This window comes from Podarcis liolepis (assembly GCF_965112155.1).
Source record: "Podarcis liolepis genome assembly, chromosome: 16".
Lineage (NCBI taxonomy): Eukaryota > Metazoa > Chordata > Lepidosauria > Squamata > Lacertidae > Podarcis > Podarcis liolepis.
Window position 1 is genome coordinate 44,198,270 of NC_139567.1, and position 26,055 is coordinate 44,224,324.

General features: G+C 47.7%; 2 protein-coding genes across 4 annotated transcripts; both read left to right on the top strand.

The window, feature by feature from the left end:
- Nucleotides 1-2,733: 2,733 nt before the first annotated feature.
- Nucleotides 2,734-9,597, top strand: CRK (CRK proto-oncogene, adaptor protein). Of its 2 annotated transcripts, none has more exons than XM_083480313.1 (3): nt 2,734-3,076; nt 4,109-4,647; nt 6,442-9,597. In XM_083480313.1, the coding sequence occupies exons 1-3, from the start codon at nt 2,881-2,883 to the stop codon at nt 6,577-6,579; spliced, it is 873 nt and encodes a 290-aa protein (XP_083336439.1). In that variant the 5' UTR covers nt 2,734-2,880; the 3' UTR covers nt 6,580-9,597. The 2 variants fall into 2 exon arrangements, with proteins under 2 accessions (XP_083336439.1, XP_083336440.1); XM_083480314.1 differs by having other exon boundaries at nt 2,773-3,076; nt 4,109-4,477.
- Nucleotides 9,598-11,337: 1,740 nt separating this feature from the next.
- YWHAE (tyrosine 3-monooxygenase/tryptophan 5-monooxygenase activation protein epsilon) lies at nt 11,338-26,055 on the top strand. 2 transcript variants are annotated; one of them, XM_083480128.1, is made up of 7 exons: nt 11,368-11,605; nt 14,546-14,745; nt 17,964-18,070; nt 18,675-18,881; nt 19,454-19,590; nt 23,495-23,540; nt 24,547-26,055. In XM_083480128.1, the coding sequence occupies exons 1-6, from the start codon at nt 11,542-11,544 to the stop codon at nt 23,500-23,502; spliced, it is 723 nt and encodes a 240-aa protein (XP_083336254.1). In that variant the 5' UTR covers nt 11,368-11,541; the 3' UTR covers nt 23,503-23,540; nt 24,547-26,055. The 2 variants fall into 2 exon arrangements, with proteins under 2 accessions (XP_083336253.1, XP_083336254.1); XM_083480127.1 differs by lacking the exon at nt 23,495-23,540 and having other exon boundaries at nt 11,338-11,605.

The following is a 26,055-nucleotide window of genomic DNA, read 5'->3' on the forward strand; positions in this document are numbered from 1 at the left end:
GAGATTTCCGGGGCGGGCCTCCCGCACCCCAGCCAGGCTGGAGGGAGCATGCGCGCCACGAGGCCTCGCGGGACTACGGAGCGCCGCGGTGCGCGACGGGAGTTGTGGTTTAGCTCGCCTCCCCGCGGCCACGTTTGGAGTGGCAGTCAAGGGCGGAGCCTTTGAAATCAAGGGGCGCAGACGAGGCTTATTCATTTATTTCAAGTAAAAGAGATATGTAATATTCACCAGGGGAAAGAAACATGAGCAATATTGCATAAAACACCAAAGCTCGAGGCACAGAAGGTTAACCCTTCACTACACCCAACAAAGTATAAAAGAAAAATCAGTATTTTAACACTTTAATTGCTTTAACCATAAATTGTCATTTATGGATGTATGTTAATAAGAATAATGAATAATAATTTCTTATTTATACCCCGCCCATTTGGCTGAGTTTTTTATTTTTATACTTTAATAATAATAATAATAATAATAATAATAATAATAATAATAATAATAATTTTTATTCAGCCTCTTCAAGGGCATACAAAACAAACAGCACCTGCCCTGTTTTCTGGAATGCCAAATATACCACCAAATAAAAGTGATCTAAAATAGGACAGAGAGCAAGACTGCAGCCATGTCTGACCCCTAGTCCAGGGGTTTTCAGCATGGCACCCTGGAGTGCTTTGAATGATGGGATGCCACAGGCAACTCTGGCCTCTGTCCCTCTTTCCTTCCTTTTCTCCCTCCTCTGATGCCCACTCACATCTCTTTTTCCATCAGGTGGCATGAGGAGACACCTCTCTTTGGGGTGGAGTGGTGGCTGCTGTCCAGAAGACTCCCAAGGAGATGGGAGAGCAGAGGAGCCTGAGGGAATACAAAAGGAGATTGTTTAAAAAAAGCTGAGGGGCTGTCAGTTTTGCAGACAAGGGGTAACATAACTGGGCTTCTGAGGCTTGGAGTGTTTCCCCTCAGGGGAGACACAGAAAGATTGTAGTTGGACAAGGGAGCTGTGGACTCAAAAAGGTTGAAAGCCTCTAGGCCAGGGGTTTGCAACCTTTAAGACAAAAAGAGCCACTTGGACCCGTTTCTGAAGAAAAAAAACCTGGGAGCTGCAAAACCATTGTGACATTTAAAACAAATATATCTCCAGAGCCGCGATCTGACAGCGGGCAGGAAGGTGACGTTGGGACGGTGTGTGACTAACGCACGTACCGCCCCCATGCGACGTCATAGCCAGTACAGCGCCTGCCACAGTGGAGAGTGTCGGGGCGCACAATGCGCCTCCTCCCCTCGCTAGTATCCGCCCCGGAGCCGCAGCAAAGGTGTAAAAGAGCCACATGCGGCTCCGGAGCCGCGGGTTGCAGACCCCTGCTCTAGGCTAAGAGGCGACTTCTAAAGTCTTCAAAAGCACTTACACACCTTTATCCTGGGGCATCACCTCCTTGCAAGGTGATGGTGAGGACTCTGCTGCAACAGAAAAATAAAGATATTCCTTGTTTTCCATTGGTACCTGCCTCCACTCTAACTTTTCTGACCCACAGAACTTGGGGTTGGCTTTTACAGCCCTATTCCCCTCAATTTTTCCATACCAACTTCTAGGGAAGGGCCAGTGCTTGGCATACAGAAGACCCATGTTGTCCCAGGCAGCATCTACCGGTAGAGGTGGCAATGTCCCCAGCATGCAATCCTGGAGGGGGGGGGGCAGACTGCCAGCCAGTGCAAACAATATTAAGTGGCTTCATTTAAAGCTGCTGCAGCCACAGGAGATTCCAGGCAGCAAAACAGGAGAAGAGCCTTGCTTCTGCTGGACTAGAATGTGGGGTGGGGGTGCCTACCCCAATCGAGCCCTCCTGTCTGCTTCCCACAGAAGTGCTTGGAAAGATGCGCAGCAGCAGGACCTCGTGGCAAAAGGCCTCCTTAGAAGCTGGGTTTGATTGTATTTCTATGTTGTTATCCATTGCAGCTTACAAGCAATAAATAACAGTACTGTAGCGTGATAAAGCATAATAGAGCATTAGATATACAGCATAAATCATACCTAAAATTTAACAAATCACCAATAAAACATTTACAATCCATAAAACCCTATTCACAAAGGGGCAACTAAAAACCTTGTCTCAGGCAGGAGATATACTGCTCCTGGCCGTGGAGGCACCACTTTTCGCTATCATAGTTGGCAGCTACGTCATAAAGATCTTAGGGATTTATTATTATTCAATTTGATTTGAATTAATTTTATAATGAAATGAATTTAGAATGTTGTATTATTTTATTGTTGTTAGCCGCCCCGAGCCCGGCTTCGGCTGGGGAGGGCGGGATATAAATAAAAAAATGTTGTTGTTATTATTATTATTATTATGATGATGCCATCGTGAATAAAATATTGGGGGGGCTGGTAAGCACTGCCCCGCATAATCAATCACAGGACGTGGTGCACGCACACTATTTGAATAGTAATGCCCATCAACTTGTGGGCGGCCACCCCAAATGTTTTATGGGGGGCGCGGCCCCCTCGGGCCCCCAGAGTTGCCCCCCTTGGAAGATCTGCTGCCCCGGGGGAGGAGCTTTCGGGCAGTGACGTAAGTTGCAAGACTCTCCGCTTCCGGAAGTTCCTTCTCCGGCTTGTCAGGTGCCCTTCTTTCCCTGCCTAGCTCTAAGCCCCCGGCCGTGACGCAGAGCTATGACGCTTCAGCAGGATCCTCTCTCTCCCCCCCCCCGCTCAGAGGGCTTCCGGTCGAGCCCAGCGTCACTTCCGGGCGGTGAGGCGCGGCGGCGGCCATCTTGGGCGGCTGGAGGGCGGGGGGAGGGAAGCGGCGGCGGCGGCGGCCGGGCTTGCGGCCCCTCCTGCTCCTGCTGGTGCGGCGTCGGCGGCGGCGGGCCGAGGCGGCGCCCATGGCCGGGCAGTTCGACGCGGAGGACCAGGCGAGCTGGTACTGGGGCCGCCTGAACCGGGTGGAGGCGGTGGGGCTCCTGCAGGGGCAGCGCCACGGCACCTTCCTGGTGCGGGACTCCAGCAGCATCCCGGGAGACTTCGTCCTCTCCGTCTCCGAGAGCTCCCGCGTCTCCCACTACATCGTCAACAGCCAAGGTGCGCCCGGGGAGGAGCGGGGCCCCGGGGCCGGCCTGGCCGCCTCCCCCGCCTCCGCCCCTTCATGTGGGCCAGGGGCCTGCAGCTCCGGCGGGCGCGGCGGGAGGCCTTTTCGGGCGCTGCCCTGGGCGGGGCTGCCGCAGCACGAGGCTGGTTCGGCAGACCGGCGCCTCCTCGGTTTTCTGGCGGGCTAGGCCGCGCCTTCGTTTGGCCTGAGACGGGGTGGACCCCAGTCCTTGGTTAGCTGTATACTGGGAGAGAGGGAACTTTAGGCTTCCTGACTCCACCTTCGCTCTTCTCTACCCCCCCCCCAACAAAATTAGGAGCGACCAGACGGTCCGCGAAAGGATCCTGCCTCGCTCCAGCCAGCAATGTTTCTGATTCCTTGCTTTCTGCTGGGAACTTCCTGCCTGTTGCGATTGGCCCCCGGAAAGATGTGCGCGGCTCCTACGCTTGGCTTTTTATAATTGTTTCAAAGTTCCAGCGTTGTGTTTGTTGCTGCTTGCTCGGTTCACCTGCACCTTCTTTGAAGGCATGAAGCGCCTTTGAAATCTTTTGGAAGAGCAGCAGTTGCCGAGTTTGCAATCAAGTGTTTGTTGACAGTGCTGTAAAACCGCTTGGCTTGCTTACTTTGGTGGTTGGGGCTCAGATGGTGCCCTGTAAATTGAATGCACAACTTTATGCCTGCATTCTCTCCATAATGCATTCCATTATGGAGAGAAGATTGCGCAAGTGATGCTTGCTTTGAGGATGCAGGACAAGGCACATTTGTGTGGTGACCCTCCATAACACTGGAGAGTTTTTCTGTTTGCTTTTACAATGAGATATTAGATATTTTTAAACACTGCCTTAGTAAAAAAGAGTGCTTTTACATGGTTGCGTATAAGCTAAATAAATATTTAAGACGGTCACAAATTGAAAAGTTGATTGTACTGAAAGAAAGCTAGTTACAGTCAGAGTTATCTGTTTGGCCATGCTCATAGTTTTTGGAGTAAGTAATCTGTAGTTTTCTTTCTCCCCTCCTACTCCCAGGGTCAAATAATCCTCCTAGGTTTCGAATAGGGGACCAAGAGTTTGACTCCCTGCCAGCTTTACTGGAGTTCTACAAAATACACTACTTGGACACTACAACCTTGATAGAACCTGTTTCAAAATCCAAACATAACAGTGATGTGCAGCTGAGGCAGGAAGAGGCTGAGTACGTGCGTGCTCTCTTTGACTTTAATGGCAATGATGAGGAAGATCTTCCATTTAAAAAAGGAGACATACTGAGAATCCGGGAAAAGCCTGAAGAGCAGTGGTGGAATGCAGAAGACAGCGAAGGCAAGCGAGGGATGATCCCTGTTCCGTACGTCGAGAAGTATAGACCTGCCTCTGCTTCAGTATCTGCTCCGATTGGAGGTAACCAGGATAGTGCGCTCCCACAGCCGCTGGGTGGGCCGGAGCCAGGTCCCTATGCCCAGCCCAGCATCAACACTCCGCTCCCCAACCTCCAGAATGGCCCCATTTTTGCCCGGGTTATCCAGAAGCGGGTCCCTAATGCCTACGACAAGACAGCCTTGGCTTTGGAGGTACATAATGGGCAAAAAGAGATTGGTTCAAGCAATTTCTCTTTCAAATAGCCTTGCATCCTAAGAGGTTAAGAATCCTTTTGCTGTTAATCAAAAGTAGTCATGCTTTTCATGCTTTCTTTGTTTAAAATATATGAAAGGGGCGGTGAAAACATACCATTAAGGGGCCAGTCCTCACCTTGCAGCTGTATGTCGTCCTGTATCCTTGTGCATCTACAGTACTAAATGTAAATGGCGTTTCTGTGTCTCTGGCACTTGTCACGGTGCCCCATGCGTTAGAAGTGGTTTAGTCATGCTGGCCACTTGACCTGGAAAAGCTGTCTGCAGACAAACACCGCCTCCCTAGGCCTGAAAGCAGAGATGAGCACCATGCCCCATAGTCAAATTCGACTGGACTTAACCATCCAGGGGTCCTTTACAAAATGTGACACGTGTCTAATGTTGGACCCTTGGGCAGGCAGGGTGTGCTTGCCTGCTGCCTCTAGTGCATGCGATTGCCACTTTTGTTTTTTCCTTAAAGGTTTAATTATGCTGAAATCTGGGAGCAGCCGATACTGAACTTTAGAATTGTTTCATTCTGCAGGCTTGTGCATCCAAAAGAATGAGGATTCTGTGTTGTTCAGAGACAAGGGGGTTCTCTACATCCATGCAGTTTTCTGAAAGGCCTGATTAGACACATTGCTTTGGCAAACAGATTGCTATGCCAAATGTTGTGGGTAGCACACTGCTCTGCAGTTCAATAAGGTCTACTGTCTCCTTAGAGGTTTATGCTTTCATACTACAGTGGTACCTCGGGTTACAAACGCTTTAGGTTACAGACTCCGCGAACCTGGAAGTAGTACCTCGGGTTAAGAACTTTACTTAAGGATGAGAACAGAAATCGTGTAGCGCAGTGGTAGGCCCCATTAGCTAAAACGGTACCTCAAGTTAAGAACGGTTTCAGGTTAAGAACAGACTTCCAGAATGAATTAAGTTCATAACCAGAGGTACCACTGTATACAGCATTTCCCTTATGTGAGTAGATAAAACCCTAACTTCAGTTGTTCAAGAGCAAGAGGTTGGAGCAGTAAATGGCAAAGCAGACTTTTGTAGGGCTGCTGCTTTGGGAGAGGCTCTTTGCTCAGTCTTTCAGGTGACCCAGGTGATTTGCAAGGCTTTGTCTGATCATAGAGAGGCCTGCCTGATGGGAGTGTTACTGTTTCCACTTCCTTAATATTATTGGGAGGCTACACTGTTTCCTTAGGCTCACCAGGTAGTTTTCATCCTGATCATAAATTTGGCGCTAAATCCAAGCCCCACTGGGATCGTCAGTTCCTGCAGCAAGCGGGATTTGCCTTCTGCTCTTTGCATGTAGTTAATCATTTGACTGAGTGGTCCTTGGTTTTATGAAAGCAATAAAATGGGCCAGTTCAAACCTGAAACCTTTTGTGATTGTAGGCTGCCTGTTAAATGAGCTTAATTTTTTCCCAAGTGACTTCACTTGCTTTTGACCAGCACCTGAGATGGTGCCGCTTTGTGATTTCTCCTGGACACAGTGGAACGGAAATATGCAAGCAGCTGTGCAGGATGCACCAGGAAGGCCATTCTGTGGTCTTGGAAGAGTCAAGCCAAGAGTCTCCACTGATGCTTTGCTGGTTGTGTGTCTTAATTTCACTGCTTCCCATTCTCCTTGGTGCTTTTGGAAAGGGGTTATTGGCTCAGTATAGTGTTGTGACTGACTACTTTGACCAAATAATTGTAGACTCTACTTGTCCGAGGAGTTGTTAACAGTGGTGCTTTCATTCTTGGCTGCAGGTCGGTGAGCTGGTAAAGGTCACCAAGATTAACATGAGTGGCCAGTGGGAAGGAGAGTGCAATGGCAGGAGAGGACACTTCCCGTTCACGCATGTCCGGCTGCTCGATCAACAGAATCCCGAGGAAGACTTCAGCTGAGTATGGCTCAACGGTTCTGCTTACAGATGGGAACAAACACACTGTGTTCCACTGCAGCTGCCATAGACTGTTCCTAGATGTCAAAAGCAGTGTCACTTCTGCAAGACACTGATATTGTTGAAATATCCCTGGGACCCGACACTTAAAAGAGGCTTGTGTTTTCAGGGTACGAAACTCAATGGCTTCTGTGCCAAAAGTGGCACATAAGGATAGGTAAATCAGAGACATCACTTCCCCTCTCCCCTCCCCTCCTCCCTGCTGGAAGTAGGATTTGGCCACCTCAAGAGGGTTCTTGTGTATGGCTTTACCAGTCCCATTGCTTTGTCTGTAGGCAGCAAACCTGAATGGTTAAGTAGAAAGCTCACAACCTGCTAAGCCAAGAAAATTTCCTCTCTTTGGATTTGATTTGCAACTCCTGCATCATAACTGCTTGTTGCATAATAAGTACAATTTGCACATTGCAGGTGACTGTTTAAACATACTATTTTGATACTGGGGTAGCTGTTGCATAACTACCATCATTTGAATGGGTTAGCTATTGTATAACTATTCTGCGTTTTGGCTATTCCCCAGAGTTCCCAAGAAAGGGGGTTTCAGAAATCAGTCTCCAGTACAGGCATAGCAAGTTATTGATTTAATTCCAGAAGTAGAGATTAAAACCTAAAAAATTAGGTAGACTGTTTGGCCTTCTAAGTGCAGAGAACTATGTTTGTTGCACTTTATTCACTAATATGGGTAACGATACAAGTTGCTGAATCTGTTACAGATCTGAGCACTACACTCCAGATGTAACCTTTGACGCGCTGCAGGAAGGAATGGAAGTGCCTCAAAGTCTTTGCGTGCTTTTATTCATTCAGTATAGTAAGATAAGTATTGCCAGTGCTTTTTTCCTTAAAAAAAAAGGTTTAGGGGTACTCTCATTCTGTCTGAGACTCAGGAAACACCGTGACAGGAAATGAGGCCACCATCGGGGGTAGCAACGGAACGGACAATTAACCGTGCTAGAGAAGAAACAATTTTTTTTTAAAAAAAATTTCTTTTCCTGTTAGATTCACAAAACGTTTAGGGGTGTGCGTACCCCCAGAAAATAAGCACTGAATATTGCCATCAGAAATCAAAATGCCAAAACCTTTTTTTAAAACCTGCTATTTAGGTCTGTTTGTTTCCATTTGTAAAGCATTCACATGATGGCTCCATGAAGATCTTATTTTTAATAAACTAATGGAAATACTTAAACGCTTTGGGATTGATTCTAATACATTCATAATTCACAAAATTAATTTTTATCCCTTCACTTTTTCACTACTTAAACATCCAACTTTTGTGCTAATATTTCCCAAGCTGCTTTCCCCCACATCTTTTTTTAAACAATCCAACCATCCACCCAGATGCAGCAATTGTAAAGAAGGCTTTTCTTCCTAAAGGATAAAGAACTGAAATGTCCTTTGGATGATCCCATATAAGTGGGGTGTTGTCTTGTTACACGTTGCAGTGGAGTAGCTGGATCCCAGTATGGAGACCATGTGCAGAACACACCACCGTGTGTTAGGCCCTTGGGGCTGGAACACTGCAGTGGTCATGTTCTTCACTTCTGCTTAAGTGCGATTGCTTTACGTTGAAAGGGCAGTGCCTGCGGAGCAATGCAAATTGGCTGTAGATGTGTGACGGCATCAGACAGGTTTTAGCAAAATGCTCTTGCTGATCAATAATTCAGGTTGGCAGGTAATATTCCTTCTGATGGTGCTTGTTGCATGTTTTATCTAGATCATGCTTCCAAATTATTGGGCAAGCCGTGAACACAATCAGTTGCCTTCATGAACCTTCTTGGGTTTCTATGGGGAACGCAGATTATTATTATTATTTAATTCTTCTCCTTAACTGGAATTTGATAGTTGAGACCTACCTGTCTCTGTAAAGTTGACCAATTCCTCAGCAAGTTCCTCCCTTTTCTTTTTACAGCATTTCCTGTAAGATAACATAACTCCTTATTAAACAGCTTTAGTACATGCTACAGTCTTAAAATCCATAGACCTTTCTTTGCTTTTGTTGATTTTAGTAGTTCCTCTTTCACACTATTAAATTTTGTCATGGAACTGTATTTTACAGAGAAATGCAATATTTTTAATTAAACCTTGATGTGCTGCATTTTTAAATAAAAAATATAGGTATTACAGTCCATTTCAGTTTGGAACTGATCAGCTTGGCAGAAGGAAGGGAACCAGCTTTTGTGCCTAAGTCAACAGTCCTCCGGATGTTGCTGGCATTCAGTTCCAGTCAAGCCCAGCAAACCCACCCAGTAGTGCAGAGGTGATGGGAGTTGTCATCCAACAACATCAGGAAGACCCCCCCACCCCTTCTCTTAAGTTGTGTGGGGAAAGTCCCTGTGTTTAAGAATGCAACAGTGATTGAGACGGAACAGAAAAAAAACAAACTTCCATTTGCTTCAATGTTTGTGCTGAGTAAGGCTGGAAGGCAGGGAAGCATGGATGACATTAAACTCCTGCGCAAGATCGGAGGCTGCTTTTTCTTTTCCACAGTGAAGCTCCTTCCTTCCTAGTTACTTCAGAGATTTAAGACTGCGTCACTTGGTCAGTGTTGGGTGGTTAACTTGTGCTACAGCTAGCGTAACTCATAAAGGTTTCTAACTACAGCACCGCCATCGGTTGCCCTGTTTTCATTCTCTTTGGTGCAGTTTTGCATCGGTATACTGAACTCTCTTGGAATGGGCTGCTGTGTATCCTGTCTTCCATCTAAGTCAAACCCAGCCTTTCATACTAAAACTTGCTGTGGTTTAATCTTGTTAATCTGTTGGAATTCCTAATACTGCAAGTATTTTAATCATCTTTAATAACATGCCATTTGGATGAAAGATACTAAGTAAGCGAACAAGAATCAAAAACATGTAAAAACGTGCCACTGTATTATATAACACTACACACTTTCTTGACAGTTACTTTTTGTAGTATGTAATTGACATGTGCATAATACGTGAAGTAAATAAAAATTGCAAAAACCGTATTTGTGACTCATTGCTTTAAAAATATAGACGTATGGATATGTGAGATACCTAGGGTGATTGTAACAAAATTGAAAAGGTACCTCAATATTTTCTTACGTGCGCTGCACATTAGGATCAATTTCTTGGTAGATGTAGGATGCAAATTGAATTACTATTAAAAGGACATTATGTGTCCCCAAAGTTGATGAGTTTCAGTTTTCCTGCCAGTTTAAATTATATTTAACTGACATGGCATATAAGAGTTTTGACACCGCTTTGATGTGCTTGAAAATTTAGATTGCACTGTGGCTATTGAGACTATAGCTGACAAATAAACTAGTTCAAACCAACTTCTCCCTGTGGACATGCCAGCTGCTCACGGTACCGAATATTCACTGTAACTGAGCTATTTCTACCTCTTTGCAGCCTACTTGTGCGCTGCGCTAGTCCAAAGTTTGTGCCATTGGGCTCTCCGCCCTCCTGAGCTCTTTATGTTGTGTAAATCACCCTGTGATCCTCAGATGAAGGGTAGTACAGAAATCAAATAATTCTTGTGGAAAGCTTTCTCCATCGCACTTATCCTGCCAACCAGGTTTGAAGCCAGTCTGCCAATATTAAGTCAACTGGTTATTTTTATTTAAAAAATCTAAATTTATTACAAAGGTGTCCCCAGATCTGGGCAGCAGATCTTTTGAGAAATAATTATTTGCTACTTTGCCAAAGTATGTATTTGTATACATTTGTATACCTCCCTGCATCCAACAGAAAAAGTGTGAGTCCTTTTGAGAAGAGCAGGGGCAAGCCTCCTCCCTGTCATTGGGTTGCCATTTGAGCAGGGGGTGGGGAGGAGGCTGCGCAGGGTGATAAGGGTCCGGCCAGCAGTCGTGTGCCTGGGAAGGAAGCAAGTGGGGTTGTGAGGTGCACCAGTGATGCAGAATGCATGCAGAGCGCCCTTCTTGGATGCCGCCCCCCTCCCGGATGGAGAGCTCTTCCCCAGGACACACCTGCGGGCTTTATTTCATTTATTGTATTTATATAGCACATACCGGTTCTGAGAGACCTACACAGGCTCCCAGTACGTTTCCGAGCACAATTCAAAGTGTTGGTGCTGACCTTGAAAGCCCTAAACAGCCTCGGTCCAGTATACCTGAAGGAGCGTCTCCACCCCCATCGTTCAGCCCGGACACTGAGATCCAGCGCCGAGGGCCTTCTGGCGGTTCCCTCATTGCGAGAAGTGAGGCTACAGGGAACCAGGCAGAGGGCCTTCTCAGTGGTGGCACCTGCCCTGTGGAACGCCCTCCCATCAGATGTGAAGGAAATAAGTAGCTATCTTATTTTTAAAAGACATCTGAAGGCAGCCCTGTTTAGGGAAGTTTTTAATATTTAATGCTGTATTGTTTTTAACACTCGATTGGGAGCCGCCCAGAGTGGCTGGGGAAACTCAGCCAGATGGGCAGGGTATAAATAAATTATTATTATTATTATTATTATTATTATTATTATTATTATTATTATTATTATTATTTTCTTCAAAGGAGCTCACAACAGCCCTGTGAGGTAGGTTAGGCTGAGAGGCCGCAATGAGTTTCAGGGTTGAGGGATGGACTCGAACCCTGCACTCCCGGGTCCCAGTCCGACCCTCTAACCGTTACGCCGCAGGCCGCCCGCCCCGCCGGCCGGACAAGCGCTGGAGGCCCGGGCGGAAGCGGACGGCGCGGCTCTCGCGGTTGCTAGGGAGCCGCTGTTGCTATGGCCGGGAGGGGGAGGGAGGGAGGGAGAGCGCGCGTGCATAGCGGAGCGGTGCGCCTGCGCGCGCGGCCCGGAGTGCCCGGATGTAGCGGGAGGAGGCGCCGCCGCCATCTTTGCCCGGAGAGCAGCGAGAGCTGATCGTGGTTGAGCCCCCCCCGCCGGACCATCGGTCTCCATCCGCCCCGCGCAGCCCCCGCCGCCCTCGCCCGACGGACATGGACGACCGGGAGGACCTCGTCTACCAGGCCAAGCTCGCCGAGCAGGCCGAACGCTACGATGGTGCGCGCGGGGGGCGACGACGACGCCGCCGACCCTCTGGCCGGCGGAGGCGGAGAGGGACGGAAGGCAGGGAGGGAGGGAGGGAGGGAGGGAGGGAGGCAGCAGGCCGGCCAGCCAGCCGGGGAGCCAGAACAGACAGGGCGGCGGCCACCAAGGGCCAGCGGAGGGAGGGAGGGGCGGGCGGCTGCCTCGCTGGCTGGCGGAGGGGAGCGCCCGGCACAAAATGGCGGCGCGGGCCGGCAAGACGGGGCGGGCGGGCGGGGAGGCGGCGGCGGCGGCGACAGAGGGAGAAGCGGCGGGGCGTGGGGGGGGGGGCGCACACAAAATGGCTGCCGCGCGCGACAGGCGCTGAAGACGCCGGCGGGGGAGCGGGGCGGGCGGGCAGGCAGGCGGCGTGAGGGTCCCCTGGGCGGGGAGGACAAAAGCCCCACGCTGGGCCTGGGCGGCTCCCGGAGGTCTCGGCGGCGCAGAGGGGCGTGGCGGGCGGAGGCGGAGAGCCAGCCGGAGGGCGGCGCGGCTCCTTGTCCCTCTCTTACGTCCAGCCATTTCCCCGGTTCCCGCAGCCCCCGATCGCCTGGCGGGGGGTGTGTATGTTCACTGTCGGTTTCGCGCCCCGCACTGGGTCCGGGCTCCCGAGGTGGGTCTTTTTTTTTTGCCCCAAGCTGGTTAGTTCAAGCGAACACTCTCTCCCCCCCCCCAACGTGTTCCCTGGGAAAAGACCGGCAGAATTCTTGGGTATTCGCCAGGCTCTCGTTGAAAGCACCATAGAATACCACCGCCCGTTATTGGGCAGGGGGAACAACCATTCTGAGACTCGCAGGAAGATAATCGGGGGGGGGGGGTTTACTGGGAAATCGCATGCTTGCTTAGCTGCCATCACTGTCCCTTGCTGGGGAACTGAAGATGTGGGGATTGCTTAGGTCCATTTGCTCTAGTATTTAAAAGCATCTGCTGCTGTGAAACCCGGAAGCGAAAGCACATTCTCCGCTTCACTCAGTTTCTCCTTAAGCTTTACAACCTGTAGGGAGTAAGCATTTACCTGGGTTTGCGTGACACTGGCCCGTATCTTCTCTCCATGCTGAGGGGCAGGGAGGTTTGAGGGGGCAGGGAGTGTGGGGTGGTGCCCTTGTTCCTGTGGATAGCACACATTGATCGCAGTGCAGGGAGGTTCTCTCCAAAGCAGCGGAGGGTGGAGCTGTCCAAGGCAGAAAGCCACTTACTATTAGGTGGCCTGTTTCCATCCCATCCTGGCCATGACGGCTGAGCTTACAATACAAGGAAGGCTGTATTTATTGAAAAGGAGCTGGGCTATTGGCGGTGACATGTGGACACTCTGGGAGTTGTAAACGCTTGACCCAGCCGGCCTTTTGCAGTCTTCGCATAAAGTGCCTTTTAGCTCCTTGTAGACCATGGAAGCCGCCTCCTTTGGAGTTTATCCCTTGCCTGGGTAGCCGCATCTTGGGCAAAGGAAAGTGGCAATGGCTTAGAGTGCTGAGCACCTTGTGACTACCACTCTTGGGCATGCCTGTGTGTTTTTTGTGATGACCTGGTTCCATTTCACCTGTCTGCTTGAAATGTTAAGGCTGAGCTGACTTCTTATTTCCCCTCACGTGGTACATCTAAAGCCTGGTAGGCTGCCTTTCAAAGGCTCCCTGCAGACCACAGGAGCTGAACATCACAGGTGCTCTTCTTCCTCCCCCTGCCCCTTCCAGGTTACAGCTGCTCTCCTTCCTTAACACCAAGAGGCAAGAGGTTCTCCCAGAGCAGGAGGCCTTTCCTGATTTTGGAAACTGAGCTTCAGAAGTGCAGTATAAGGTCAAAGGCACTCCCTGCTTGGCAGTGGCCTGGCAACCCCAGGTGTTTGGGTGACTTCTAAGCATAAATGGGCATGAGACCATGAAGGTGCCCTGAATATACTTCATTGCCCAATGTGTTTCAGGTTAAATCTGTACTCAACTCTAGAAGCACAATACATCCATATTAGCATATTTTCAAGACTCCTGCCTGAATAACAGTATTGCTTTAAATTCTTTTGGGTAAATGTCTCCTGAGCATTCTTAGTGTCTCTCTTTCCCCTTTTGGTTCCTGCATTTGTTGCCTCTTCATCTTTCCTCTGCTAAAGCAGCCAGGTAACACCTCTTGTCCCCTGCTTCTTAGCCTTTCCAATGCTTCTGTTTCTGCCCTCTTCCCCTCCAAATTTAGAAACTTATATTTTGGAAGCAGAAGGAATTATGCAGTGTAAACATGTGACAACAGATATCAGAATACAATCCGGTCATTTTCGTCATGGTTCTCCAGCACACATCTGGCTCAGCATAGCTTGGAATGCCTCATCTTTATTATATAGCAGATCTTGACTGCAGCTGGTGCCCAGTGATATGTGATGGTTGCCCCAAAGCAGCTTTACATAAAGGGCTTCCCTTTTAATATGGCTACAATTTGGAGTTGGTTGATATATTTGTGCTCCATTTCTGATTATTGTTCTTTGCTACAGTGTGTATAAATTCACTGTAGTGAAGGCATCTTCTGTTTTCATACTACATGTGCATGAACAGGAGAACACTTGAGGGCTGAAAAAGTTGTGTGATGTACATCTAATCTGAGTAGCTGACCTGAAATCACAGCCCTGGTGGTTTGTAGCTCAGCACGTCAATGGAGCAGCTCATCAGTGCCCTTTCCTGGCTCCTTGGAATAGCATAATGGATGCACAGTGAAAGTGCTTTGGTGACAACAATCACACCACTTGAGTTCTTGTAGGTCTGTGAGGCTGTCCTGGGTTGTGCAGGTGGCTGCCTGCCTCCTGCCTCCCCTGCTCAGGTTTGTCCAGACTGACATTAATTCAAAGCCAGGCTTGTGTCTGGTTTGGTGATGGTTTTAAATGGAAGGGCATGGAGAGCAACTCTGCTCAAGCACACACAGACACACCTATTCTCTCTTTAGAAATGGTTGAGTCAATGAAGAAAGTAGCTGGGATGGATGTTGAACTGACCGTCGAAGAAAGGAACCTGCTGTCTGTTGCATACAAAAATGTAATTGGCGCTAGAAGAGCTTCTTGGAGAATAATCAGCAGCATTGAACAGAAAGAGGAAAACAAAGGTGGAGAAGACAAATTGAAGATGATCCGGGAGTATCGGCAAATGGTGAGTGCTCAGGAGAGAAGGGACCCCTGGGACGCTTGAGGGGGCAGCTGGCGGGGTTTGCAACCCTACATGCAACACAGTCCAGTGGGTGGGGGGGCTGACAGAATTCTGTTGTCGTTGCAAGCATCAGTGTGTGAGTTTTGTATTGTGGAACATAACTTCTCCAGCTGCACAGCCATGCTGTTTAGGGTAGCCCCCAGGTAAGGGTTGCTTCATGATTTCTCTGTGAGGGCTGTGTTTGGGATTGAGCAAGACTTTCCCCAGTGTAGACTGAGGCATGGGTGAGCTTGGGGATTCCCCTCCCTCCCCAACATCCCAGCTGCATTGTTCTGTTGGGCTCTTTGCCAGCAAAACTGTGTGGACCTTGCACTGGTGTTTTGCTTGCGCTCTTCAATCCCATTCAAGGTGCACTTGGACCTTTCCTTGACCTGGGCAGCTGCTTCTTGAGGCACCTGCTCTCTTCCTGGTCTCTGCCTGTTCCAGTCAAGGTGCTGGGTATAAATGTGAAAGAGGAATGAGGAGCTGTCTTCAGGGCTGCTAGTTACATCACAGGCACACATTTCATCCTCAGCTGTCCAGCAGATCAACCAGGCGTTGCTGGCGTTTATACTAACAACCGCAACTTTCACAGAAGGGACATATCAGCTGGTTTGAGGGAACCCTAAGATTTACAGAACTACCAAAGAGGGTAAAAAGCCCTGAAACAGCCCATTGGGAACAAAAGCTTCCCAGCCGCTGTTTACCTTTTTCAAGGGATGGGAAAGATGGAAAAGTGATGCTCAGGTACAAGGGTGGGCAGAAAGGACCTTAGAAAAGGGCTAGAACCCGAAACTAGAATCACTTCACCTTGGAGAGTGTTGATGCCCATCCTACTTGCTTAGACTGAATCCTGTAACAATAAGGCTATCTCTGCTTGTGAAATGCCTTTTCTGCTTTTAGAAGACAGTGGATTTGGTTGTTGGGCTTCTGGCCCTCAAAGGCCTTGGATGCTTCTCTAGGAGCCCCAATAGATTCAGGAAATGGGATTCTTAGAGCACAGGGCAGCTGCAAGGCAAGCGTTCATTCGACCAGGAATAAAAAAACCCCTTCTGAAATCTAACGGACAAACAAGCAAACCCATGACTATCCTCTTCCAGTTAAGCATACATTTTCTGAACACAACTGCCAGTTTTATGGGGTGGCTGTGAATTTAATTCTTTATATTTGCAGCCCTGTAACAAGGTCACATGGTGTGTCATTAAATAAATAAGAAAGAAAGACATTGTGTTGCATCTGATACAATAAAATAAGCCTTTAATAAGCTCCAAGGATAGCTCGGTTGGTTGGAGCAAGGTACTGATAATACCAAGTTTGCAGGTTCAGTCTCCATATGGGACAACCGCATATTCCGGCATTGCAGGGTGTTGGACTAGATGATGCTCTGTGCCTCTGATTGGATGAAAACCATGGGCAATATAAAAGTCAAAGCAAAGAGCAAATCATGGTTCTGGAATTATGCGGAGGAGAGAAAAGTATCCGCTCCCTTCACAGCACTTGTTACATTTCTCCTTATCTTTTCAGCTCTCTAAGGCTGCATCCCATGGTGTCTCTTTGCACATGGAGGCTTCTATGAATTGGAGGGAATGGGTGGTTCCCTTTTCCTCTGCACCCTCCTTCTCACATTGGCTCCAGAGGGGCAGTATTCATGGGGCATGCAGGAGAAAGGGGGAATTGCAACAGTTGGCTCCTGATCATGGAAACCCCTGCGGGAGCCAAGTGTAAAAGCACAAATGGTTAACCAACCTTGGAGTGTGAACCTTTCCTCCTTGTGAAGATCTGCCCACTTCTCCAGTGCTTCGATATCCTTTTTGAAACCAGACAACCAGCCCTGTACCTGCATTTCAAGCACAGACAGATCATCCATTTATATATAAGGCATTTATTATATCCATCCCTTTCCTCATAATGCCAAATATTCAATTTGTCATTGACTGCTGCAGCACAGAGTTTGGCCAGCCATGGAAAGCCTGCAAGCAGGACATGAGCACAATAGCAACCCCCCGCCCCCCCCCGGTGGATTCCACCACAGCACCAGGTCCGGATGGTCTCATTTTGTTCCAAGTGGACAGTCTTTGGGGTGGGGGATCCTTTGTTTGGCACCCATGCCTACAATCGAGCATCCTGTCCTTTGCATAAAGCTGATGGGAATCGCTTGAACTGGAATTGTAAGGGAATAATGGTGGCGCCTCTGTGCTGTGGAAATGAAGCTGCCTGACAATGGCCATCCATAAGTTTGCACTGGAGCACAGTGAAGAATTTGCATCTTAGGCAAATCAAGCTCTGAAAAGTTCCCTGGATCTTTTAAGGGCTTAGTGTGTTGTATTCAGTTCATAACAGTAGATAAATTGGTACCTTGGGTTATAGACGCTTCAGGTTACAGACTCCGCTAACCCAGAAATAGTACCTTGGGTTAAGAACTTTGCTTCAGGATGAGAACATTAGCTAAAGTGGTACCTCAAGTTAAGAACAGTTTCAGGTTAAGAATGGACCTCCAGAACAAATTATGTTCTTAACCCGAGGTACCGCTGTAGTGCCTCAACCTTGGATTCAAATAAGAGTTTAGGGTGAGTTGCTGGATCAAATAGCAAACCATTCAGTGGTCACTGGGAAATTAGGAATAACTTAGATCACCCTATTGCAGTGATCAGTTGGGCATGCATTTGCACTACAGTGAATACACAGATAAGGGGGTTTCTGAAAGCTGAAGATTTTGGGATCAGGGTAAGGTGGAAGGATGTCGCTGTGAACAACAGCTGGGGGGAAAGTGGGCAAAAAGAATTCCCTACAGGCTCCCATGTTGAGATCTGTGGGACACCTGATGAAATTTGTGTATCTCCCCACCCAATCCCTGCCTTGGATTGCAAAACAACAGATAGCCCCGCAGGCCTCTTCCTTCAGACCCTCCATTCTGCCCCCTGGGGCATTTTAGGGGGGCGCGGGGTGCACCGTGGCCTCTCTGCTCCTACTTTGTATACCTCTTGGGCTTGCAGGGGAGGGAGGTAAATCCTTGAGTCAGAAACTTTACCTGGGCTGGAGGCAGGGATTGGAAGGCAAAGCAGCACACTTTTCCACAGGAGTGAGACTGATGATTATTCAAAAATTCTGTTAAAGTTCTGTTTGTTTATTCACTGGCAGCAGGTTTTCTGAATTGGCCATTCTTTTTTCCTCTCTCCCCCAAGGTTGAGACTGAATTGAAACTAATCTGTTGTGATATTCTGGACGTACTGGACAAACACCTCATTCCAGCAGCCAACACTGGCGAATCCAAGGTTTTCTATTATAAAATGTAGGTGTGAAATACGGAAGGTGCCTTAACTATGATGCTTGTGGGTAGAGTGGGTTCTACGCAAAGGTGACGGGATCCTCCCTAGTGGTGTAACGGGACGCAGGGGCAGGAGGGGATGAACAGTTCTCCTGCTGCCCCCTCCAGAAGGAAGCAGAAGTTTGGAGAGAAATGCAAGCGTTTGTAATATTTTTCATCAGTTCTTGTATAATATTGTTAAGAACATAAAATGTATTGTGAGCAACATAGCAAGCATTAGTTAGCACATAAAGTTATACTCCTATATTTATTAAATTTGACATGAATGAACGCCTTGCCTTTATTCAGACAGCAAACTAGCTACTTCACCATAAAGTAACAAACATTTCATGCTTTTTTCTTGGGGGGGGGGGAATTATGTTTAAGGCAGAAAACTTATCAGTAAATAAAAGGAAATTGTATTGTTTGAGCTTAGAAACAAATCTGTCTCTGCAGTCAACAGCTTGCATAGCTGGTTATTTATTTATTTATTAAATTTATATATTTAAATTTCTGCTTAAATGTTCTATATGGAAGGCTATGCCAGCTGGCAAGCTGTTGAAGTAAGCAATGTTTCCTTCTTTCCCAGGAAAGGGGACTACCACAGGTATCTTGCAGAGTTTGCCACAGGAAACGACAGGAAGGAAGCTGCCGAGAACAGCCTGGTGGCTTACAAAGCTGCTAGTGACATTGCAATGACAGAACTTCCTCCAACACATCCCATCCGCCTAGGACTTGCCCTCAACTTCTCTGTTTTCTACTATGAAATCCTTAATTCTCCTGACCGCGCCTGCAGGTGAGGAGCAGCCCCCCGCATGGGAGGGTTGGGGGGAGGTGCTGCCTGCTAAGCAGAGTTCTCAAGGTTGTCTCCTGCAGCTCTGAGCAGGGGTGAGAAGCAGAAGATGTCAGGGCAGGTGGGTGGGTGTTTCAGCTGCCACTGCTTCTGGGCCTCTGGGCCTGTTGGAGTGTGCAGCCAGGTAGGCATGCAAAACGGTCGCCCTTGTGTGCCCGCCCATACACCCCTGGTCATCTTTGTGGGTTAAAACTTTGCTCCCCTGGTGCGAGACAAAAGGTGGGGAGAATCCTGAGAGTGCTGTAGAAGTGGGCAGTGGCGCCTCAGGGGCGGTTTTGCATAAGAGCCCTGCAGCCAAAGGGAGGCCACCTATTCTAGCCTCCTGTTCTCACAGTGGCCCAATAGAAGCCCCCGAGTAGGACTTGAGTGCAACAGCTCTCCCCTCGCACAGTTTCCAGGAACTGGCATTGAGGAGCATTGTGGCTAGGAGCCACTGCTAGCCTTGTCCTCCGTGAATTGGTTTTGATTTGTTAGATCTGGTATCTTGGAACACTTTGTCATCTGTCTCCTTGTAGGTTGGCAAAAGCAGCTTTTGATGATGCTATTGCAGAACTGGATACGCTGAGCGAAGAAAGCTATAAGGATTCTACACTTATCATGCAGTTGTTACGTGATAACCTGACACTATGGACTTCAGACATGCAGGGTGACGGTGAGTAGCTGATGATGCTCCAGCCTTAATCTTAACATGGGAGAGAGCAAGTGGGGCAGAAGGTTGCAGTGCGTCGCCATGGTTCCAGCTAGCCTGGAACAGGAAGTCTGTCACATTGGTCAGGCTGTTGTGGGGGGCACGGTATTTAAGAAGTAGGGAAGAGATAGGGGACACTTTTTCTCTCTCCCAGCTGAGCACCTTGGGACTGTCAGCCTCAAAGCTGAGTCTTTTAATGCTTATATTTTGGAGGACATGCAGTTGTGATTCCCCATCTAGGATTCTTACTGGCATGACACCAGAAATGCTCCAGTTCTTCTTCTCCATATTTCCAACTGACACATGGATAGTCTCTTGTCTTTTTCCAGGTTTCAACCATAATTGATTGATTGATTGATTGATTGATAAACGGACACAGTCTAGCTTCCAGTTTATGTTGACCCTTTTCCCTTTCCCATGGGCTCAGCTGCAAGCATTTTTTTAAACTACCTTTTCCTTTTAGTTTTTCCACAGTTTTTTAATTGCATACTTGCATACTAATGTGTGCCTAAGGATCTTCGTGGTATGTATAAACCACTGCATTGATAGATGCTCAGCCACTTGAATTTGCTGTTGGAGGGGTGACTGCTGTGGCCTCCCCTTCTAGCAGGGCAGCTCTTGTTCAGGGTGCCAGACATCTACTCCGCCCTCCAAGTTACTAGGAACTGTCAGGAGCCCAAGCAGGGCTTTTCCTCAGCTCTCCTCATTTTCTTTTCCAGCTCTTCAATGTGCTCATGAGACTGTTTTTTCTGGGGTTGCATTTGCTTTTTCCTTTCAGCTACACTCCTGTGAGCCTTGTTCTCATTCTTCTTCTGTGGCCTTGTTTTGGGCACATTCAGTGACTGCATTTGCTACTGCAGTGAATTGTCATCTCTGGGTGACAGGCAGGAGGAGGGTGTTTCTTATGTACCTCAAGCATTTAGTTTAAGAATCACAATTTTTAAATTCATTACAAGCAACCCACTCCCCCACTTACGCAGAAGATATGTTCCGAGGCACTGCACTCATCTGCAAAATTGCATATATTTGAAGCACCATTGAAAAAGCCTGCAAACCCCCCCCCCCCCTGTGATACTTTTGAGTCACTTCTGGGTTCAGTGTGCTCCACTATTGCACACACATTTAGCACGTGTAAACGGGTGGGGTGCCTGTATTATGCATATTGCTGATTGCCTCAGAAAAACATTTCTCTAGGCAAAAATACATTGGATACAAAACAATGTTAAGGCAGCAGAAATGCAGTCACTTCAATATTGAATCCAGGCCTAGCATTAAAAAGTAAACAAGGACAAGCCACAAAATATATCACAGATAAAAAGAGTTCAAAAGGCCATGAGGGCAGAAAGCAGCCAGTTGCCATCATGAACTTTGCATGTCAGCTGGGGTCCCACGGAGAAGCCTTGGTTCCACATAGTGGGCAGCTTGATTCCCTCAGTTTAGCTGTGAATGCTGGAAGAAACTTGTTCAGTCCCAGACTAGTTGGAAAGCGTGAAGTGAAGTGAGGAAAAGAAAACGATGGTCATGATCGCATGAGATGTTTCTGTTGAGACCACCAGCCTCATAATGGGGTGTGTTTATTTATAGGGGCTGACCTTTAGTTTCAGAATTATGATCAGTCTTTTGAAAAAGACAAAATTCACTTTCCCAGCTGGAACTTTGCTGCTGTTTAAAATCAGGAATGCCTGGCCATCATTCGTTTGGTCCTCTGCAACAAAATAAAAGCGATCAGATAGTTTCCTCTTTGTTGAAAAAGAAGCATCATCATGATTTTCACAATTCACGTGGCAGATCTTTCATCTCATGAGATGGAAAAGTGTTCTGGTAGCTTGACTTGGCATTGGTAAATGCAGAACTGGTAACAGTGCAGAATGTTGGTGGCTGGAAGGTGGCAAATGCGCTTGTGCTTGGTACATGATCCAGACAAGGTGTGGGGTGGCATCACATGGAACCAGAACAAGTGAAATGGAGCTGAGCACCTTGTCTTGGGTCCTGCAGGAAACCGACCCTCCTAGCCACTAATAGTTGGAGTGCTAGCCCTGGTGGAGCTAATGTGGCACCCAGCATGCTCAGAGGGGTCCTGAAGTTTTCAAGAGTACAAAGCAGCATGTGTTGCTGGTAACCCCCCCCCCAAAAAAAAAGAATCCCCAAGGCCGGTGATGAGGGGGGAGAGGAGCAAAAGAAGCTCCATACTGCGTCAAACCATTGATCCGCCTAATTTGATAATGTCTGCGCTGACTAGCATAAGATCAGCAGGGTTTCAGGCAGGGAGTCTCCCAACCCTACTTGAAGACACCAAAGATTGAATGTGGGGCCTTCTGTTTGCAAGGCCAGGTGCTCTGCCACATTTTTACCCCAAATGGACTAGATGTTTTTCATCACAAACAGGGAGCACTCCGTGCTGCAGATGCCAGTGCAATAAATGTAGTAGTATTTGGTGTCAGATACTTCCACACACATTCTCAGGTAGTCAGCAAATTGTCCAGATTTGGATTCCAACAGTTTTTTTTCTAGACGGTTGGTATGTTAAAAAAGGGGGGGAGCACATGGCCCTTTCCCAGGCAGAATTAAGGAAAAGCGCTTTTAGGACAGGTGGCCTTGGGCTTCGTTTTGTCAGACTTGGACGCCCCACTCCCAGCTAGAGAACAGACCCCGTCTCCAAAACCCTGTACTGGTTCTCCACCCAGTTTTTCACTGTTGCAGCACTCCCCGAGTCTTACCACAGGCACACCATTCAGCACCAAGGTGGGGTTCATCTTGCAGAAATGGTTTTGGTGGTGAAGCCAGTATTTCTCTTCTCAGGGAAATCTTAAGTGTTGCTGTCAACCCTCATTTTCGTTCAGCTCAGTATTAAAAGGTCCAGTACCTTTCTGGGTCAGGAGTGTGAGGCGGCAGCAGGAGAGAAGGGCTTTTTAAAATCAATTTTTATATGTCCTAGCTTTCTTTGTATTTATGCAACACATAAAATTTATGCTTTTTGTATTGTGTACATACCATTGTTTATATGGTTTTGTAATTTTTGCATAAGTTTTTCTATGTTGTTACCCACTCTGGAATTGATTTTTTTTTTTAGTGGAGTAGACTATAAATACTGTAAATAAAACAGAACAAATCCAAATTAGAATAGTTTAACAATAATAAAGCAAAAAGTTAAAACCGCTGCAAGCACAGCAACTTAAAAAATAAATAAAACCAGTATGGAGTGTTGCATGGTGCACAGATCTCAAATCACTAAAATAGATGCACCCGTTACAGTGAAAATGCCTGGGAGGACGAAAAGGTATTCACTGGGTACTCAAAAGGTCATCCTGTGGACTGCCACCTTCCAGAAGGCTCTGCCCCCGCAAGGGGTAATCCATTCCTCCTTTTCTGCTTTTGGGGGAAGTTAATTGGTTTTTCATTCAGTAGTCATCTGTATTGTGAAAAAAGGCAGCAAGCATTTCACATGGGGTGTCCTTTCCCAGCCCCTATGCTCTGCCCCACTCCAGTCTTCTTTTGGGTCCAAAAGGACCAGTGCGTCTGCGATCGTGTGTCAATTAGACCTGCTTAAAGTGGACACTACCTGTGTGCTAAAATGACACCCAGGGAAAAGATGCATTCTTAGGAATCCACTTCAGGATGACTGATTCTACCTCATAAGTTATTGGTTCGAGTTGTGAGAAAGTGCGAAGGGTGAAAAGGGAGCATCAGTGCACAGTGTCAGTTCCCAGGTGTGCCTGACTTTTGTGTGCGCTGGTATCTTTGCAGCCCCTTTCCTAACCAGCCAGATTGGGCTTGCCACATTCCCATCTCCTGCTTCCCGTAAACATTGTACCTGGGCTCATCTGCTGCCTTTTTCTAACTCCTGTTTTCCCCCCTTTCTGTTGTGTAGATTCTTAAAAGGAACTTCACCTGTTCATTTTCTAAAACTCTACTTTGTAAGTCTTCATGATTACTTGGGCAGTGACTGTTTTCCTCCTTGGCACTAATGCTCGTGGTCCTGCTTGCATATCTTGATTCCTTCAGGGCTGTGCACCAGCTCACCTGCTTCCCACAGGTTCTGAATATGGGCCATTGGCACTGGGTTTCTGGAGACCTGGGCAGGCCCCCTTAAGCGCTTGCTCTTTGGGCCGTTTTCAACACGTTTCTGTGCCTCTCAAAATGGCAAAGCTGAACTTCTGCACTGCCAGGGTTCCCCTGAGCTTATCATTTCAGTGGCCCCCATGAAAGGGCCTGGCACGTGCAGTGAGGCATCCCTTCCACCTCTTGCAAGAGGAGGGCCAGGAGGGAGAGGCACAGGCGGCATTTTGGCCATCTTGTTCTACTGGTTGCATGTCTGGGGCTAGAGCCATGCCATGTTAGGCGTGTTCTCCTTTGGATGTCAGGGTCCATGCTTGTGTGTGTAAGGTCAGGCTCCAACTGGTTGGTGGCAGAGGGCAGTGGAGCCGTCTGTGTTCATTGCATGCTTCAGTCTGAGGAGTGGCTCCAAATTAACGCCCAGCATGTGAACAGCCTTGGTCAAAACAACCTGTAACCTTTGGCACAAGGCTGCTTGTGTTGGAGTTGCAAAGTAACCATTAAAACAGTGTTTGCCTTCTGCAGAGCAGGTTTGCAGGGTAGACTAACAGTGTGTTGCTGTAGAGATGGGAGCCACTGAAAAGAGCCATGGTCCCAGGGTGAAAGGAGGAAGGAGTTTCTTTTGGCTGTAGAAGTTACTTGGTTATTTTGGATGCTTGTTTTGATGGCCAGCATTTGAGATTTCACCAATGCGGTGTGGGGGGGGGGCTGCTCTCGTCACTGTCAGGCACCCCCTGCTGGGCTGCCCACTTGTCCTGCCGCTGCTGTGAGGGGCCAAGCTCTGTAGGTGAATCCTGGCAGGCAGAGGCCTCAACGACAGGGTGATCTGCTGTCCTAATGGCCTAATTCTGTTGTTTTCCTTCCCAGGTGAAGAACAGAGTAAAGAAGCGCTGCAGGATGTGGAAGATGAGAACCAGTGAGACATCAAGGCCAATAAGAGACCCCCCATCTTTGTCCCCCTTCTACCGCACCCACTCCCATAAGCCCCTCAGTGTCCCTGGGAACCATCTGATCTGACGTTTGTGATGGGCCCCAGAATTTAGGTTCCTACCCTGTTGGTTTTTTTACACAGTTGAAAAGTTCTTTAAAAGGCAAGAGTGAATGTCTGTGGATTTTACTGGTGCCAGCTTTCAGTTTCTTTTAAGACACTAACCGGACTGGCTGCATAGAGGCTTTTTCTGCATTCCTGTGTTGTCTTCTGTCAGTGTTGGAGGTGACATCTGGAAGCCATTAGAATTCTAGCAGAGGCTTGCACTGTAGAGTGCATGTGTTGGCATTTTTCATTTTTTATAATTGTTTAAACAATTTTATATGAGTGTTTAGAATTGGGCGTTTAGCTTGAAGTTACCGGTTTCATTGGGACAGTTCTTGTAGTGGTTTTGCTGTAAAAGAAAAAACAAAAAGCGAAAAAAAAAATCCAACTGTGCTGAGATGATGTTGCTGCAACAGACGGTGCTGGTAACGGTTCAACAATCCGTGGCTGCTCATTCTTGCCTTCTCTTTACTTTCCCTCCAAGCAGGTTAGCATTGAAGGTGGCGTTGAAAGCCTGCATGTGTGTTCAATATTTTTCTCTCCCTCCCCCCTCCCTTTTCGCTAGCTCAACCTCTTTTGTTCAGTATGTGTAACTTGAAGCTAATTTGTACTACTGGATATCTGACTGGAGCCACAGATACAGGATCTGTATTGTTCTTACTGAAACACAGCATGGAATTAACATTAAACTTAAATAAAACAACCCTAAATTAAAATGATGCCAAATACTACTGCTACTTTACCCTGGTAAATGTTTAGCAAGAGCTGCAGACCGAACAAGTAGCAGGAAGAAAAGTGTTACTTAATGGAAGAGAGGCTGGCTGTAGCATAATGGAGAGGGAGGCCATCACCAGAATTTGTGGGTCTCAATTGGCGGCTGCCCAGAGAGCGCAAACCTGGGCACTGAATCAATCTGAGGTGGTTCAGTCTGCTTAATTGTTGCATTGCGAGGAAACAGTTTTTATCAGGGAAGCAGCAAGGCAGACGCCTGCCTAACTGGGTCAAAAATTTGTACTCTGGTTGAGCTAGAACACCTTTTTGAAAACCAAGCCATGCTCCCTTTCATTTCTTAACGGCTCTGTTTCCTTTCAAAGTTAAACTCCGCTGTTAGCTGTGCTCAGTCCTTTTGGTCACATGCTGACAAAACACTGAAAGGATTGTGGGGAAGCCTTCCGGCCCCGAAAAACTGTTCCTTGGCTGCTTCAGCCTCCTTCTGCTAATGCCTTGTACCCTCCTTCTTCTGGTCTGAACTGTCTCCTTGCCTTTTAGCTTCATCTGGGCTTTCCCCTCTGGCTGAGCAGTGAGTCTGTTGGATAAATAAAATACTGTGTCAAGATTCTGCA